Source organism: Suricata suricatta, chromosome 8 (genome assembly GCF_006229205.1).
Source record: "Suricata suricatta isolate VVHF042 chromosome 8, meerkat_22Aug2017_6uvM2_HiC, whole genome shotgun sequence".
NCBI classification, from domain to species: domain Eukaryota; kingdom Metazoa; phylum Chordata; class Mammalia; order Carnivora; family Herpestidae; genus Suricata; species Suricata suricatta.
This window is the reverse complement of record NC_043707.1, coordinates 132632986-132650193: the sequence shown is the minus strand read 5'-3', so window position 1 is coordinate 132650193 and position 17208 is coordinate 132632986. Positions and strand designations below refer to the sequence as shown.

At 47.1% G+C, this 17208-nt stretch overlaps 1 protein-coding gene across 1 annotated transcript in view; it reads left to right on the top strand.

Annotated features, from left to right (window-relative positions):
* Positions 1–13991: 13991 nt before the first annotated feature.
* Positions 13992–17208, top strand: part of LOC115297779 (arylacetamide deacetylase-like 4) — a 15654-nt gene continuing 12437 nt past the window's right edge. Inside the window, 1 exon segment of the mRNA XM_029945908.1 lies at positions 13992–14150. Within this exon segment, the coding sequence (XP_029801768.1) occupies positions 13992–14150 (159 nt within the window).

The window sequence follows — 17208 nt, the reverse complement described above, 5'->3', positions numbered from 1 at the left end:
CACATCGTCATCTCTAGGGTGTGACCTAATTTGGACCAAAACAAAACAAAACAAAACAAAACAAAACAAAACAAAACTCTTTGCAGATGTGATCAAGCTTAGAATCTAGATCACCTTCAATTACCCAAATGGTCTCCAAATCCAACCACAAGTGTCTTTATGAGAGAAAAGAGGTGCACAGAGAGGAGGAGAAGCTTCAGGAAGGCAGAGGGAGAAGCTGGAGCAATGCAGCCTCAAGCCAAGAACACCTGCACCTGAGCTGCAACCAGAGGTTGGAGGAGGCCAGGGGTGATTCTGCTCTGGAATCTTCCCAGGGAGCATGGCCCTGCCCATACCTCGGCTTTCGGACTTCTGGCTTCTGCTACTGTGAAAGAACAGATTTCTGTTGTTTTAGGCCAATGTGGGGTGGTAATCTGTTACAGCAGGCCCTAGGAGGCTGAAACACCTGCCTTCTCCACTCACCCACTACTTTACCTGGAACGCATTTCTTAGTGCTCCTGAGCCTGACTTTCACATCTGTGAAGTTTCTACATCGGGGGCATGTGAGGACTTGAGATGATACGGCCGAAGCACTCAGAGAAAGGCCTGGCACCCCCTCTGGACCCCTCACTTGGTAGCGAGCATTTAAGGTTGTGTTACCAACCAGGTCTGTCTCCTGCAGGGGCACAGATGAACTTTAGAAGCCCCCATACCTGCCTCCTTGTATGGTTGGTCACACGGAAGTCAGGACTCCCGCTCCTCTGAGGGTATGGAGGCTGTCTGGTATGGAAGAATGCTAATGAGCCACTCTGAGGTCACGGTTAGCCCCCTCAAAGGGATGGCAGGATCTCACAGTGGACAGAGTATGCGAATTAGTGGCAATGACCCTAAGGATGCCATCTTTAACCCCCATGAAAGGGATGGCAGAATCTCAGAGGTGGTTGGACCACAGTCTCTGGGTTACAGTCCCTGCTCTGTCACTCGACTTGCTACATGATCTTGGGTAACTTACTTAACCTCTTGTACCTCAGTTTTCTGACCTGAAGAATGGGCATGATATTCACTATGCTGCCAGCCTGTAGGGTTTGTAAATGCTTAGATTCTAGCATTCATGGTAGAGAATGCTGTGTCGTTGTTAGAGACACACCCCACTCATAAAGAGGACATTCTTTTGGATCTGAAATCTAACCACATTTCCATCCGAAGCAAAACAGCCTCTTCACTGCTTGCCCCACCTCGCTTCCAAGGGGGAGATCACCTCCCCGTCCTGCCCAGGAGAGTTCTTGGCTGGGTTCTTGCTTAAGGTTTTCCCAGCCAACGCCTCTGAAGTCTGGGAGAAGTGGGTAATTGCTCTGGCCCTTGCCCCAGTGCGCCTGGGTCTCTCCCTCTGGAAGACACATCCAACTTCAAGGTATGAGTCACACGCCCCATTTTCTCAACTGCCCTGCGACCTGAATTCTTAGACTCCTTGGCTATCCAGGAGTGTTCCCAAGGGGTCTGCTTCCAGGGCTGGGTCCACTGGGCTGGCTTACACTGCAGGGGGCTCAGGCTTCAATCCAGGGAGGAGGATGGAGTGGGGAGGGGGCATGAAGGACAAGGATTCCCATTGTCCCCTGAGGCCCAGGAATCTGGGCTGGGCTCAGGCCCCACCTCCTCTTCGCCAGCAAGTTGGCATTCCAGAATTTCACCCTGTGCAGAGAGGGTGGGTGGTGGGCACCACACAGCCAGGGCACACCCTAGAAAATGCTGCACCCCTCCTGAGAGAGGGACCCTGGACCCTTCCAAGAGGGGGGTAGGCCCTGGACCACTGCCCACTGCTTTGCATGTGATCTGGGCAACTTTCAGCCTCCCACAACTTCATCTTCTCACCGGTAGAATGAGGTCCGTGACTCGCCCCTTGGCACAGTGGGTGGGGGCGGGGTGGAGGGATTCTGGGCTACCACCTTGCTGTGCTTGGCATCCCCAGGAGACTCTGGGGCTGTCTGGGGAAGTCAGGGTGAGGCCCAGCCGGGATGCCCTGTCCTCACGGAACAATGAAGACCTTGGCCGGTTGCGTCTGGGGAAGTTCTGTCTGCCGCCCAGAGCTCCCTGTGTTCTCCTTCCTCCTCAGTTTGTTTTGGGACCTTGATTCAAAACCCTGCTGTGATCAGTGATGTTCCATGTATCCCCCAGTGTCTAATTCCAGAAAGGCACCCACCCTTCAGTTCAGGGGTGTTGAACCAGCTTCAGAGAGTATCTTGTGCAGGGCACTGGCCTCAGAGGCAAGAGAGTCCTTGAAGGTAAGCTTCCTTCTGTCCACGTGTTCATCCATCTGTCTGTCTGTCTATTCATCAGAGAATAGGCGAGCTGAGCCCTTCTACTTCCTGGATCTGTAACATGGGTGTCCTCACCCGGACAGTGAGGATGACATCAGTACCTGACTCTTGAGGTGCTTTTGGGCATTAAACGAAGTCGTACAGCTGTGCCTGGCTCACGTAGGCACTGAACCAATGGTGGACCTCATTTTCATTACTGTGCTTAGGGTTGATATTAGTATTGTGTTGTTATGGGAACCTGCATAAAATTAACACACAGCCTCATGTCCCTGGTGGGAGCTTCTTCACCTTTGGCCATAATCTTGGGAAGCCGATGACCAGAGTCTGCTTCTTATCAGTTTCTTCACCCCAAATGGCTCTTGGCAGGACCCATGCTTGGCAATGCTCAGTCAATGTCAACTGTTTATTTGCACTGCTGCCTTGAGCACCTGCAAGCACCTCCTCACCCCCCAACCTGTATTGCTCCCCAAACAGCCCACGCGTCTCCAGTAATGCTGGCTTGGGAAACTTCAAGATGACATCACATCATCCCACTGCTGTCCCCTTGGCCCCTTGACTCAGGTCCCCCACCCAAGCTAGAGCTGGGGTCTCAGTGAAGCTGCACGGGGTGGAGGTCGTGGGAAGAGAATGGTCTGGGAGTTAAAAATCCCACAGTTCTGAGCTTTCCTTGTGTCCTGTTTGTCCCCTAGAAACCCTATATTGGGAGGAAGGGAGACTCTCGGTTATGATTGTGAATTTGGGGTCAACCTGCTCGAAAAACCCCTCTGCTTCTCATGCTTATTAGTCCAGGGCTTCCCCTCTTTTTGCCTCAGTTTTCTCATCTGTCAAATGGGGATAAGAGAATCCAGGCTCCTATTGAAGGGTCCATGACATGGCATTCTTTTAAATTTTGTTTGATGTTTATTTATCTTCGAGGGAGAGAGAGAGAGAGAGAGAGAGAGAGAGAGAGAGAGAGCGAGCGCAGGGGAAGGGCAGAGAGAGAGAGAGCGAGACACAGAAGCTGAAGCAGACTCCAGGCTCTGAGCTGTCAGCACAGAGCTCAATGTGGGCCTCGAACCCATGAACCTGAGATCATGACCTGAGCTGAAGTCGGCTGCTCAATCAACTGAGGTCCCCCAGGCGCCCCTATGACATGACATTCTTAAAGAACTTGGCGCGGTGCCCAGCACTTAGTAGGTGCTCAGCAAATGCTATTCTCCAGTAGGTTCAACCCCAGCCCTTTCCTTTCCAAAACACACCATGGCAGAGGGTTACTGTTACTGCTCTGTCGCTGGCCTTTCTGGGTCCAGCTGGCTCCCCCTCCATTTCCTGGCTTGTCTTCCCTGGGAGGGGGCCCCCCTGTGTCTCAGACACCCTGACGGAACTTGCCAGACTGAAGCCACAGCACATGTTAGTGTTTCCAAGACAGGGCTCTACTTCCCACCTCTCCCATGCCTCCCACCGCCCGCAACGTGCTACCCCCTCTGCTAATAGGCTGCAAGTTACTCCTCCATCTGGCTAGCTGGTTAGCTGCACACTCACTCAGAAGAGCAGGATGTGTAACCACCTCGACCAGACTGCGTTCTTATTGGTACAACAAGGCACCACTATTTCCACCTTACGGATGAAGAAACTCAGGCACGGGGTGTTAGGTACCTTGCTCAAGGTCTCAAATAGAGTCAGAGGAGGAGCCTGATACAAACCCTGGTCATCTGTCCCCAGAGCTCACGTTCTCAAGCCTCAGGTTATATACTGAGTGACCCCATTCTCCAGTAGCAGCAGCACTGTGGGATGCTGGGAAGGTGAACCGAGAACACACACCTCCTGCTAATTCAGTTCTTGTCGTGTTGGGAGGTGCTCACTGGAACTTAACTCTAGGGGGACACTGATAACATCAGTGCAAGTGTGATGGCTCTTCCACCCCCCCTCCCCCGCTCCGCTGAGATCATGCAGGAGCTTTGATCACAGGACCTGCCTGCTGCATGTGTCCAATCTTCCTCCCCTACCCAGTTGAGTCCATACATAGTAAACCCCCCAGATAATGGGCATGCTCTGGAAGCCTGATGGCAATGCAGAAATGCAGATTTAAGATAAATATTTTTACATCAAAAAATTTTTAATGTTTATTTATTTTTGACAGAGGGAGAGAGAGAGCAATGAATGGGGGAGAGGCAGACAGACAGAGGATCCGAAGCTGTAGCAGAGAGCCTGATGTGGGGCTCGAACTCATGAATTGTGAGATCATGACCTGAGCCAGTCAGATATTCAACCAACTGAACCACCCAGGTGCCCTGGAAATGAAGATTTTCATTAAGTTCAGGAAAATCACAAAATGCTCTCTTGACTATGAAGATTATAATCGTGTGATTATTGTGGATCCCAGATCAGCTGGGGCCAGTTTATGCACCGGGTTCTGGGGGAGGGGCTGGGAGGTCAGATCTACTTGGCTGGTCAGGTCTGGGCAGGAGAAGCCACCTGAGTGGGGTTAGAAGATTGGGCATGGAGTGTGTGTGTGTGTGTGTGTGTGTGCTGCAAGGCACACACGTGTGGAAGGCAATGGGGTGGTGTGGATGCTGGCAGCCAGGAGCAGTGTGACCTTGCCTGTCATTCTTTTATAACTAAGCGAGGTTTCAGAACCAGCAAGGTGCAGAAAGTAACTGGGTTTCGTATGGCAGAGATCGACAGGGCCACGGCAGAGCTAAGCCTAGAGAGCACGGTCAAAGGCAGGCAGGAAGGCTGGGAAGAGGCAGAAGGAGATGTCAGGGGTGTACGGAGCAGGGCTTTGCCCTGGATTGGATGCTGTCAGGAAGGAGGGCCATTGTTCACACATCTTCTTTAGAAGCAGATTAGACAGAGGCTAAAAAAGCAGCAATCATTCATATTAGCCATTTTGGGCCATTATAGGATGACTTAGACAACCTCCATATATTGTCTGTGTTCAGACATGATTGTGGAGGGATCTTGTTTTTGCAGTAATCCGTCACAGTCACCGGGTGGACATCATGCCTGATGTCAATGTTCTGTGACTTGTCTATGTTCATCGGGAAACTACCAAGGCCCAAGGGACAGTGCCACGGGCTGGCTCCGGAGGTCAAGAACTTCTTGTTTCTTTCTTTGGAGTTACAGACACTTGTAGAAATAGGGAAGAGATTTTGGCTTCCATGTGCCCTGGAAAGAGGTGTACGAGTGCCTGGCATATGATGAGCATTAAAGTGTGTGCTGTGTATGGTTTGGTAGTTTGGTTTTCGCTAAGCAGTGTATCTAGAATATCTTGTTTTCTCATGGATTCCCACACCCCTGAATGATGCTTGGCACAGAGCAGGCATCAATAAACTGTTGAATGAATAAGTGAAGGAATTTATTGAACCACCCTTCTATCATTGGATATCTGGGTTGTTTCCTATTGCTGGAGTAAATCACACGTGCCCTGCATACATGCAGTAGAACGTGCGCTGTCCAGCTGCCCAGTCCCCAGCGCTCCCTATCGCTGGGGTATCTTTTGGGCAAAGTGCACGAGTGAGTGAACTCTCCTTGTCTTGTAACCAACTTGCCTTGTCTGTTAGCATATTGCCCTTCACCTCCTGGGTTTGCGAGAGCAACTTTTGTCTCTTTTGTGTGAGAACGCCCCCATATGACTAATGCCCAGCTGATGAAGTAAAGCACGCCCAGCATGTAAAGCAATATACACCCTCAAGGGTAACCTGTGTCTCTAACTCGTAACACCGCAGGCTAATCTTGCCTGTTTGAACTTTACATATGTGAGACCACACGGTTTGCGTTCTTTTGTACAAACCCTGTGTTTATGAGGCTCATTTCCGTTGTTATAGTTTGTTCATTTACATTGCTGCATAATCTTCCACCGTATACATATAATGTCAGCCATCCATTTTCCGTGGGACGAGCAGTTGGGATTTTGTTTCCAGTTACGGCCTCTCACAAGTAATGCTTTTAGGAGCATTTTTATATGTCTTCTTTTGAGCATATGGATATTTTCTGTTAGATATATACTTAGGAATGGACTTGGTTTTTTTTTTTTTAAAGATTCTGCCAAACATTTTCCCAAAGTGCTTAAATCCGTTTGAAGCATTTTAATATATATTTTTTAATGTTTTATTTATTTTTAATACAGAGAGAGACAGAGCATGAGAGGGGGAGGGGCAGAGAGAGAAGGAGACACAGAACCAGAAGCAGACTCCAGGCTCTGAGCTAGCTGTCAGCACAGAGCCTGATGTGGGGCTCGAACCCATGAACGTGAGATCTGACCTGAGCCGAAGCCGGAGGCTTAACCAACTGAGCCACCCAGGCGCCCCGTTTGAAGCATTTTAACATGGAATGTTCATGTGGTTGTAAGTATGATTAGGGTCCCAATTTTACAGATAAGAAACCTCAGGAAGAGAGAGGTGAGCTAACTTACATTGGGTCACACAGCTGGGGAAGGCTGGAGCTGTCCTTCATCACACACCATATTGTTTCTCATGAAGGTCCAACGTGGTTCCTATAAAATGTAGTGTCTGGGACATAGTAGGTGTTTAGTGAGGGCTTGTTGAATAAATGGACCACTGAAAGAAGGGGTCCTCCAAAGAAGGGACTGATGGGGCCTCTCAGCCTGCTCTCTGGCTCGGTGGTTGATTTTTAGGGACCAGAACAGTTTGGACTGAAAGACCTGGAAGGCCTGCCATGGCTTCTGCTTCAAACTTTTGAAAAATTTAAGTCTCTTGCTTTTTTATAAATAAAACTTTTTTTGGTGTTTACTTTTGAGAGAGGGGGAAGGGGCAGAGAGAGAGAGGGGAGAGGAAGAGTCCCAAGCAGGCTCCACGCTGTCAGCACAGAGCCCGACATGGGGCTCGAACTCACGACTGTGAGATCATGACCTGAGCTGAAGTTGGATACTTAGTCCAGGAGACACCCAGGCGGCCCTGAAGAATTTTGTCTCTTAAATTATACAAATGATACATCATCATTATGGATGTGTTGATCTGTCCACACACAGAGTCCCTGGGAAGATATAATTGGTTATTTCCATATAAATAAATGCTATTATGTAGTTGAGATTATCATTGTTTTCCTTTGTCATTTCTGTATTTTTAAGCATAATTAGAAAATTCTTTTCCTCTCCAATGCTGAAAGAGTTCTTCTGTGTCTTCTGGTGCTTTTATAATTTTCATTTTAAAAGGTTTATATTTGCTCCATTTGGAGTTTATCATGGGGTACAGCCTATGACATGGGTTCAATTTATTTATTTTTTTCATCTGGCTACACATATGATTCTACATCATTTTTTTAAAAGCCTCAGATTTACTCAAATTGTTAAGGTTTTGAACTATGTTTTAATACCTGGCCTGGCCATTTTCCTTCTATTGTTCTTCAGAGTTTCCTGGATCATTTCACTTCTGAAGTAGCTTTTGTAAATTTCAGGCAGGGGTTGGGAGGATTTATTGAGATGTCATTAAATTTCACAATTATACCAGAGGAAATCAGCAACTTTATGATATTGAGTCTTCCCACCCAAGAACATACTATGTAGTCTTCTTTGTTCCTAAATAGTATTTTAATGTTCTTATTGTAGATTCATGTATGATTTAAGGAAAGGATATAAATGCATTGTTTTGCCTGTGGATATCCAGTGTGCTGGCACCATTTCTGGGAGACTGATTATTTTCCCCCCATTAAATTATCTTAAGATTCTTGCCCCAAATCCATTGACCATGAAAAGGATGGTTTAGTTCTAGACTTTCAGTTCTACTTCATTGATTCATATATTTACCAGTATTATGACAGTACCACGCAGTCTTGATTACTATAGCTTTTTACAAAGTTTTGAAATAGGAAAATGCGAGTTCTTTCCCCCGACTGTGTTCTTTTTTTCAAGACTGTTCTTGGTATTCTGGATCCCCTTGTGTTTCTACAGAAGTTTAGGATCAGCTTGTCAATTTCTGTAAAAAAAAAAAAAGACAGTTTGGATTTTGACAGGGAATGTATTGAATCCATAGACCAAGTTGATAAGTTTGTCATCTTAACAGTATTGTCTTCAATATCATAACAAGGAGTTAAACTCATTTAAGTGTTTTCTAATTTCTTTCAACAGTGTCTTGGAGTTTTTAGACTACCCGTTTGCAACGTTTTGTTAAATTTCTTCCTAAATATTTTATTATTTTTGATGGTATTGTGAATGGAATTGTTTTCTTAATTTCATTTTCAGATGGTTCATTTCTGGAGTCTAGAAATACAATTTATGTTTATATACTGCTCTTGTTTCTTGCCAGCTTGCTGAATTCATTTATTAGCTCTGATAGTCTTTTCGTGGATGCTGTGGGTTTTTTTTTAATACACAAGATGATGTCATCACCAAATAGAAATAGTTTTGCTTCTTCCTTTTCGATCTGCATGCCATGTATCTATCAATCTATCCATCTATTTCCACTTCTTTGTCTCTATTTCTCTAATTATTTGTTTTTGTTTGTTTTTACCTAATTGCCCTGGCTAGAACATTAATACAATATTGCACAGACATGGTGAGAATGGACTTCCCTGTCCTGTGCCTGGTCTTAAAGAGAAAGCATTCTGCCTTTTCCCATGGCAGGCAGAATAATAGTGCCCCCACCCCACCCAAGATGTTCATATCCTAATCCTAGAACCTGCAAATGTATACCTTGCATGGCAAAGAAGAATTAAGGTTGCAGATTGCTAAGGGAGATTATCTTAGATTATGTGGGTGAGACAAATGTAATTGTAAGCACCTTTAAAGTAGAAGGGAGAAGCAGAGGAGGGAGAACCAGAGAGAAGGTTGTGAGATGGACTTTGCCCAGTGTTTTTTGGCTTTGAAGATGAAAGAAAAGGGCTGTGAGCCAAGGGATGTGGGTGGTCTCTAGAAGCTGGGAAAGGCAAGGAGCCAGATGCTTCTCTAGAGCATCCAGAAGGCATACAGCCCTCCTGACACACTGATGATAGCCCAATGAGATCCATGTTGGACTCCTGACCTCCAGAACTGTTTAATAAGCATGTCTTGGTTAAGGCACTAAACGTGTGATAATTTGTTACAGCAGGCAATGGAAATGAGTACATACCATTAAGTGTAATGTTAGGCATGGTTGTTTCATCAATGTCCTTAACCAGGAAGTTCCTTTCTATCTCGGATTTTTTTTTTGAGTGTTTTTTTTTTTAATCTTGGAAGAGTTTTGGATTTTGCTAAGTGCTTTTTCAGCACCTACTGAGATGATCATGTAGTTTTTGTACTGTATTCTCTTGATGTGGTGTACTATATTAATTGAGCTTCACCAGTTGAGTTAAACCAACTTTGCTTTACCAGAATAAATCCCACTTGGTAATTCATCCTTTCTCTATGTTGCTGGATTCAGTGTGCTAGCATTTTGTTGAGGATTTGTGTACATATATTCAGAAGGGATATTGGTCTGCGTTTTTTCTGTTCTTTAGTTGTCTTTGTCTTTGACATCAGGGTAATACTGAATTCATAGGATGATTTGGGAAATGTTCTCTCCTCTTCCAGTAGAAGAGTTTGTAAAAAAAAAAAAAGAGAGAGAGAGAGAATTAATTCTTCTTTAAGTGTTTGATAGACTTTCCCAGTGAAGTAATCTCTTTCTATAGATCACACTTGGAGTTCACTGGGACTTCTTTGATGTTTCGCATCAACTTTAGAAGGTTTCTCAGCCATTATTTCTTTAAATATTTTTCTGTTTCTTTTCCTTTCTTCTCTCCTTTGTACTCTTGTGACATGTACATCAGCATGCCTAGTGATGTCCCACTTTTCTCGAAGGCTCTTTCCATTTTTCTTTATTTGCTTTCCCTCTGTTCTTCTGATTATGTAATCTTCATCTATCTGCCTTCAAGTTTGTTGATTATATCTTCTGCCAGCTCAGGTCCACTGCTAAGCCCCTATAGTGAATATTTCATCTTGGTTATTATTCTTTCCAATTCCATAATCTTAGTTTGGTCTTTTAAAAAATATAATTTGAATCTCTTTGTTGGTATTCTCTATAGGAAATATTGCCACTGTATCTTCTTTCACTTCTTATTTTTTAGCTCTTTGAACATGTGTGTGATAGCTGCTTTGTTAAGACATCTGGGTGCTCTCAAAGGAAGTTTCTGTTGCCTGTGTTTTTGTTGTTTCTTCTTCTTCTTCTTCTTCTTCTTCTTCTTCTTCTTCTTCTTCTTCTTCCTCAAATATAGTTTATTGTCAAGTTGGTTTCTATATAACACCCAATGTTCATCCCAACAAGTGCCCTCCTCCATGCCCATCACCCATTTCCCCCTCTCCTCCTAGAGGAGAAAGCAGGAAACAACCTCCTTGACCTCAGCCCCAGCGATTTCTTACTTGACACATCTCCAAAGGCAAAGCAATCGAAAGTAAAAATGAACCGTTGGGACCTCATCAAAATAAAAACTTCTGCACTGCAAAGTAAACAATCAACGAAACTAACAGGCAACCAAAGGAATGGGAAAAGAGAGTTGCAAATGGCATATCAGATACAGGGTTAGCATCCAAAATCTATAAGGAACTCACCAAACCCCACACCAGAAAAACAAATAATCCAGTGAAGAAATGGGCAGAAGACATGAACAGACACTTCTCCAAAGAGGACATCCAGATGGCCAACAGGCACATGAAATGATGCTCGGCATCACTCATCATCAGGGAAATACAAATCAAAACCACACAGAGATACCACCTCACGCCGCTCAGAGTGGCTAAAATAAACAAATCAGGAGTCTATAGACGCTGATAAGAATGTGGAGAAACGGGCACCCTCCTACACTGTTGGTGGGAATGTAAAGTGGTGCAGCCACTCTGGAAAACAGTGTGGAGGTTCCTCAAAAAATTAACAATAGAACTCCCCTATGACCCAGCAGTAGCACTGCTAGGAATTTACCCAAGGGATACAGGGGTGCTGATGCATAGGGGCACAGGTACTCCTATGTTCATTGTTTTTTCTTCTGTATGGATCACATTTCCCCATTTCTTAAAATGTCTCATTTTGTGTTAATATTGAAAACTTAGGTATTATGTTATAGGAAAGACAGGTTCCCCTAACACTCGACTCTGAGCTTCTTGCTCTTATTGTCTGCTTGTTTGTTTAGTGACTTGAATGGACTATTTCAGCAAAGTCTGTTTCCCTCAGTGTGCAGTTTCTTTTTTTTAAGTTTATTTATTTATTTGGGCGGGGGGAGGCCAGAGAGAGAAAGTGAGAGAGAGAATCCCAAGCAGGCTCCACACTGTCAGTGCAGAGCCCAACATGGGGCTACAACTCACGAATTGTGAGATCATATCCTGAGCTGAAGTCTGACACTTACCCACCGAGCCACCCAGTGCCCTTCAGTGTGCAGCTTCTGACGTCACTCCTCAGGGAGCGCAGTCTCGAGCAGGTACAATCAGCCTGGGATGACATTGTTTGCATTAGAGCTCTGTTTGACTTTCGTCAATCTCTCTGTTAAGCTACCTGCCTCTATTGGCAGCACCTAGCTCTAAGCCTCTGCTAATTGCAGGCTGGTGACTATTGCTGTCAACAGCAGCCTGGGGCACAAATTGCTCCATATGCTCCTGCAGCCTGGGCTCCAGGACGGGGGCAGCCTCTCTAGTCCCCTGATCTCTTAGTGTGTGTGGTTTGCATAGCTGGCCTACCACCGGCTCCTGCAGTAGCTTTCCCTTTGCAGCCCCCTGGGGTAGTTGCATTTCAGAGGGCCTCCAGCAAGCTACCACCCTGCAAATGAATGGCTTTCCTTAGCACCCAAAGGGGAAGATGGTCAGCCAATTTTGGGGGTGGCAGAGAAAGGAGAGACGCTGGCAAGTCCCATTGGTCGAGCCATAGGGCGACCTCTTTGCCAACTCAGGGAGTCACTCATGCCTCTCCAATAAGCTCTAGCCCTTGGTCCTCAGGGGTGGGAGGTGCACGAGCTCAGCCCTGGATACAACAGGTGTTTCTTGTATCTTTAATTCCTATACATTTAAAAAATGTTTTAATATTTTTATTTATTTTTTTGAGAAAAAGAGAGAGACAGTGTGAACAGGGGAGGGTCAGAGAGAGAGGGAGACACAGAATCCAAAGACAGGCCCCAGGCTCTGAGCTGTCAGCACAGAGCCCAACATGGGGCTCGAACCCACGAACCATGAGATCATGACCTGAGCCGGATGCTTAACTGACTGAGCCCCCCCAGGTGCCCCTAACTCCTATACATTTTTGAGCTTTCTGTACTTCTTGCTAGCCGATCTCTTGTGATTCCTATACCCTATGATAGTAATTCCTTATGTTCGTTTTCTTCACACAGTGCAGAAGCTGTGGTGCTGGCAAAGGCACATGGGCTGCATGTGGGCTGCGGAGGGAGCATAGCCCTCTCTCTGGAGATGTCGCTCCAGGACCCCTTCCCGACAATGCCTTCATGCCGGCGGACAGAGGAAAAACACTCAAAGTTCCAGCTCCATTTTTACAAAGCAGGGCAAAAATGGCCAGTTTGGAGCTGAGAGGCAATAAATTGGTGCCCGGCAAAAACTCAGACATGTATCAGCAGCAGAAAGAATAAAAAGTTGTGGTGTAGTCATACTGTGGCATGCTATCCAGGAAGGAGACTGGGGGGCCCATCTACATGATGTGCAAGAGGCATCCAGCACGAGGCTGAGCGAAAGAAGCCAGACGTGAAATAATACTCTCTGCATGGTTCCATTTATAGAAAAGTCAGAATCAGCCATATAAGTGTGGGCTGTTAAAGGAAGGGGAGTGGTGGGCTTAGTGATGGGCAGGGGGGATGGTGGTGAGGGGGTGAAGGGACCTCCTAGTTGCTAGAGGTGTACCATAGTCTGCTTTGGGTGCTGGTGTTTGGGTGCATTTACTGTGAAAATTCTTCGAGCTGTATAGTCAACAAGTTATGCAATTTTCCACATACATTTGTCTGCATACGTTTATTTGTAATAGCTAAGTAAGATTTGCTCTGAAAAGGATATTTGCAGACTCATGTTCTTTGCCACGCTATTCTTAATTCCTCAGCCATCTATCTCCTTTTTTTAAAAAATATTTTTAATGTTTATTTATTTCCAGATCATGAGCAGGGGAGGGTCAGAGAGAGAGGGAGACACAGAATCTGAAGCAGGCTCCAGGCTCTGAGCTGTCAGCACAGAGCCCGATGTGGGACTTGAACTCAGGAGCAACGAGATTACGACCCAGGCCGAAGTCGGACGCTTAACCAACCGAGCCACCCACGCACCCTTATCTCCTTAGAGGAGGCACTGAATCAATGCAGAGAACAGAGATAACTTATCCACAGCCACGGAGTCAGTTAGCTGAAAAGGCAGGATTCAAACCCACGCAGGCTGGCATCCGAGTGAGTCTCCCTGACTCTCGGCTGTGCCACCTATCCCCACAGCCTGGACCCGAGTGGGGCAGGGGCAGCGACCTGGCATGAGATGTGCTTTGCCTAGCCTAACCATGCAGTGTTGAGGAAAGCTGGCCGATTCTACAAGGGAAAGATGAGGACACACAGGCCTGTGCAACCACGTGAGGCCTTTCTCTTAGGGGTCCTGGGCAAGACCGGTTTCCCTGGTGCTTGCATTGCTCAGGGATATAGTTCCTCCAGCTCCCGTTGACCCTGTAACAAATGAGGTCAGGCCACTAAATCATGCCTAAGCCCCAAATCAGTATAGCCAGCCTACATTCTCCTAACAGAAGTTTCCAAGCTTCTTTCTCTAGGGCAGCAGCTTCCAGCAGCCTCAGAATCATGCTGGTGCTGTGCCTGGTGCTCCCATCCACCTTTTTTGTTGGAGTCTTCGTCTGGAGTGTCTTCCAGCACTTCCTCACCACAGATGTCCCCTCTACCTTGCAACATCCCTCCAGCTTCAGATTTCTGCATTGCCCGTGCCTGTGTGCATTCACTTTGGTGAGTTTGCTCTTGGGCTGCGTAATGGGCTGGGGCTCCCTTCCTCTTTCCCCGAAACCTGCCCCTCCTTTCCTCTTCTGATTCCCCTCAAGACACGTTTTGCTACCCTCTCTTTTGTGTCTGCAGCTCTGTGTCCCTCCCTCTTCCCTTCCCTTCATCTCTCCCGCCCTCCCTCCTTTTCTTCCTTCAAACACATACTGAGCATCAATTACCTGGCCGCTCTCTGAGGATTCTAAAGGGATTTCGGACCCTTCTTCCCAAGGGTTTTCAGCCTCACAGGGAACCGAACTGCCTCCATCCACAGCTTCTTTTGACCTCTGCGCACTCAACTGCCTGCCGGTCTCCCCTGAATAGAGTGTAGGCACTTGGAGAGCAGGCACCGCCTTAGCCACCTTTGCAAAGCCGGTCGTGGGCACAGACCTGCTACGCGGTAGGGGCTTTCCACGCGCTGATTGAGACACAGGTGAATCTATCCAGCATGCCACAGGGGCGCCGCTGGCCGGGCTCTGAGCAGGGACGGGGCCGTGGATAGGAGGGCACATGTTTAGAGCTGCAACAAGCTTTGGAAACCAAGGTTTGGCATCTGGTAGGAGGCAGGCAACTGGTTTTAACCCCAATATTCCAACCCCTGGGTGTTAGCAGCCCAACAGTTCGTACTGCTTACCTGTGAGGATGGGGGGCAGCTGTGGAAGGAGGAAGACAGAAGGCCTCGCTTAGCTGACAGCAGAGTGAAAGGTAAGGAGCCCAGATGGCAGCCAGCGAGTGCATTCCAGCTCTGACTGTGCAATCTTGGGCAATGCACTTGACCTCTCTGTGTCCATGTTCTCATCTGCGAAAGGAAAACAATAGTGTCCATCTCATCAGGTTGGAAAAAGTATTAGATGACATGTGATAAGGGCTTCCTATGTTTGGTAAAGAAATAAAACATGTTTCCGTGCTTCTAGAATGTTCCACCATGGATGTGGATAACTCTCAGAGACACGAACACGTCTAGTTTATAATTACAGAAATGTTATTGACTCAAGGAGACAGGCTGAGGATGCAAAACTCTCATCTCTCTTACTTTTCCTGGTCATGCACTTCGCCAGGGGTCTACCTGTCTCAAACCAGTGGCTTCTGTTGCATGGAATTATGGGCCAGTTTGAGAACCAGAAAGACCTTTCTGACCTTGTTTCCTCCCAAAGAGGAGCCCACGAGCTGCAAGCCCCTGCTGATGACCCTGGCTCTGGGGCACACACAGGAGACTCCCCGGTGGACCTCAGAAGTAACACAGCCCATTATTTTGCCAGCAAGCTGGGCTTATTCAGGAGGGGACAAGCAAGTTATGCCAAACCACCTGAAAGCCCAGAGATCAAAGGAGAGAAGCTTCTTTACAGAGAAGGGGAGGCAGGTGGGAGGGGCTGCTTTGAATGAAAGTCCATTGGAGGAAAGCGTGAGGTCAGGCAGGGGCAGTTTCTCATTGGCTGAGTTGTGGCATCTTTTTATTGGCTGAGCTTGTTGCTGGGAAAGGGGAAGTTCCTTCTCTCCTTCGGTTGGAGGAGGAAAGCAGGCTTCCTCTGCCCGGAGGGTGATGTAAGTCTTCCCATTGGTCTCCAATTTCAAGAGCTGCACCCCGTGAGGACTCCCCCTCCATCTTCCCTGGGGTTTCCTTGTCCAGTTTCACAGCCCTGAAGGGGGAGTTTGCTTGTCACCTCGCATCCTGGTTCCTCCAGCGCTGGCTGGGGACTCCCAGGACACGCTGCCCATCATGGCGTGTCATTGATGAAGATAATGATGTTTGGCGGAGGGAGACACATGGGTGACCACATCCATGTAACAAAGCCTCCAGGAGTTCTGAAGAAATCTGGGCAGGGTACTTAGGGCCTCCAAGGAGGCAGCAGCCATTGCTGTGAGCAGGAAGATACAGGTCAGGGATGGCCTCTGTCAATGAGAACATGGCCTTGAGCTTGGATACGAAAGTTGGTTTGGTGTCCGTCCCCCTGCTAGGCATGTAGAAAGGTTTCCAGGAAACAATGTGAGCCGCGGGTGAGTACAGAGAGCACGGGGAAACTGCAGTGGAAGAGGTGTGCGCTGGAGCCCACCTAAGATGACAGGAGGCATCTTCACGTCAGGGTGCTCAGAGCTGAGCTGGACAGTGAAGGTCCTAGCCAACTCAGTACAGAGGCCTGGTGTCCTTAGATGTGGGCCAAGCAGGTCATCTCCAACTTGCTGCTCACCTTGCTCTCCTCCAGCTCAAGCAGGGAAATAAAGGTTTTGTTTGGAGTTCTCTTTGGAGAAATCAAAGCCTTGGATGTCTCCATGGAAGGAATGCACTGGGGCATCCCAGGGGACCAGGGACAAGACCAGTGGGTGTGAGCAGGAGAAGGGACAGAGATCACACTTGCCAGGATCCACCAGTGAGACACTCCACACGAGTCATCACATCTAAACCCCAAGCTCATCCTTGGGCCATGGACCCGATTCTATTTTACAAAAAAGAGAAATCAAAGCTCAGAGATGCTAATATCCAATGCCATTCAGATCTTCCTGACTCCAGAGTCCAAGCTCCTTCTGGTTTAGTGGTTGAGAACATAAGTTCTGCATCTTACTCCTTGGCAGGCAAGGCACTTGACCTTGGTTAGCCTCAGCGCCCCCATCTGCAAAATGGAGCTGATAAGTTTGCTTGACTTAGAATTGTCACGGAGAAGTTTAATCCAGTTCATAACCACTCCGACCACTACTGGCATGCTGTAGGTGATTCATAAGTCATGTACTTCCCTGTGACAAGCACATGCGCTTAATGTGAGCTCCATGGAAGAGATGATCCAAACGGTTGAAAGGCATTTAGTACATGCAACATGATTTATTTCATGATTTATTCAGACACTTGCTTGTTTATAGCTGGAGTGACTATGTTCGTTTAAAAACAATGGAATTTTAAGATCAAAATGGCTGAAGGACCTGAATGTGAGACAGGAAACCATCAAAACCCTAGAGGAGAAAGTAGGGAAAAACCTCCTAGACCTCCACCGCAGCAATCTCCTACTTGACACATCCTCCAAGGCAAGGGAAATTAAAG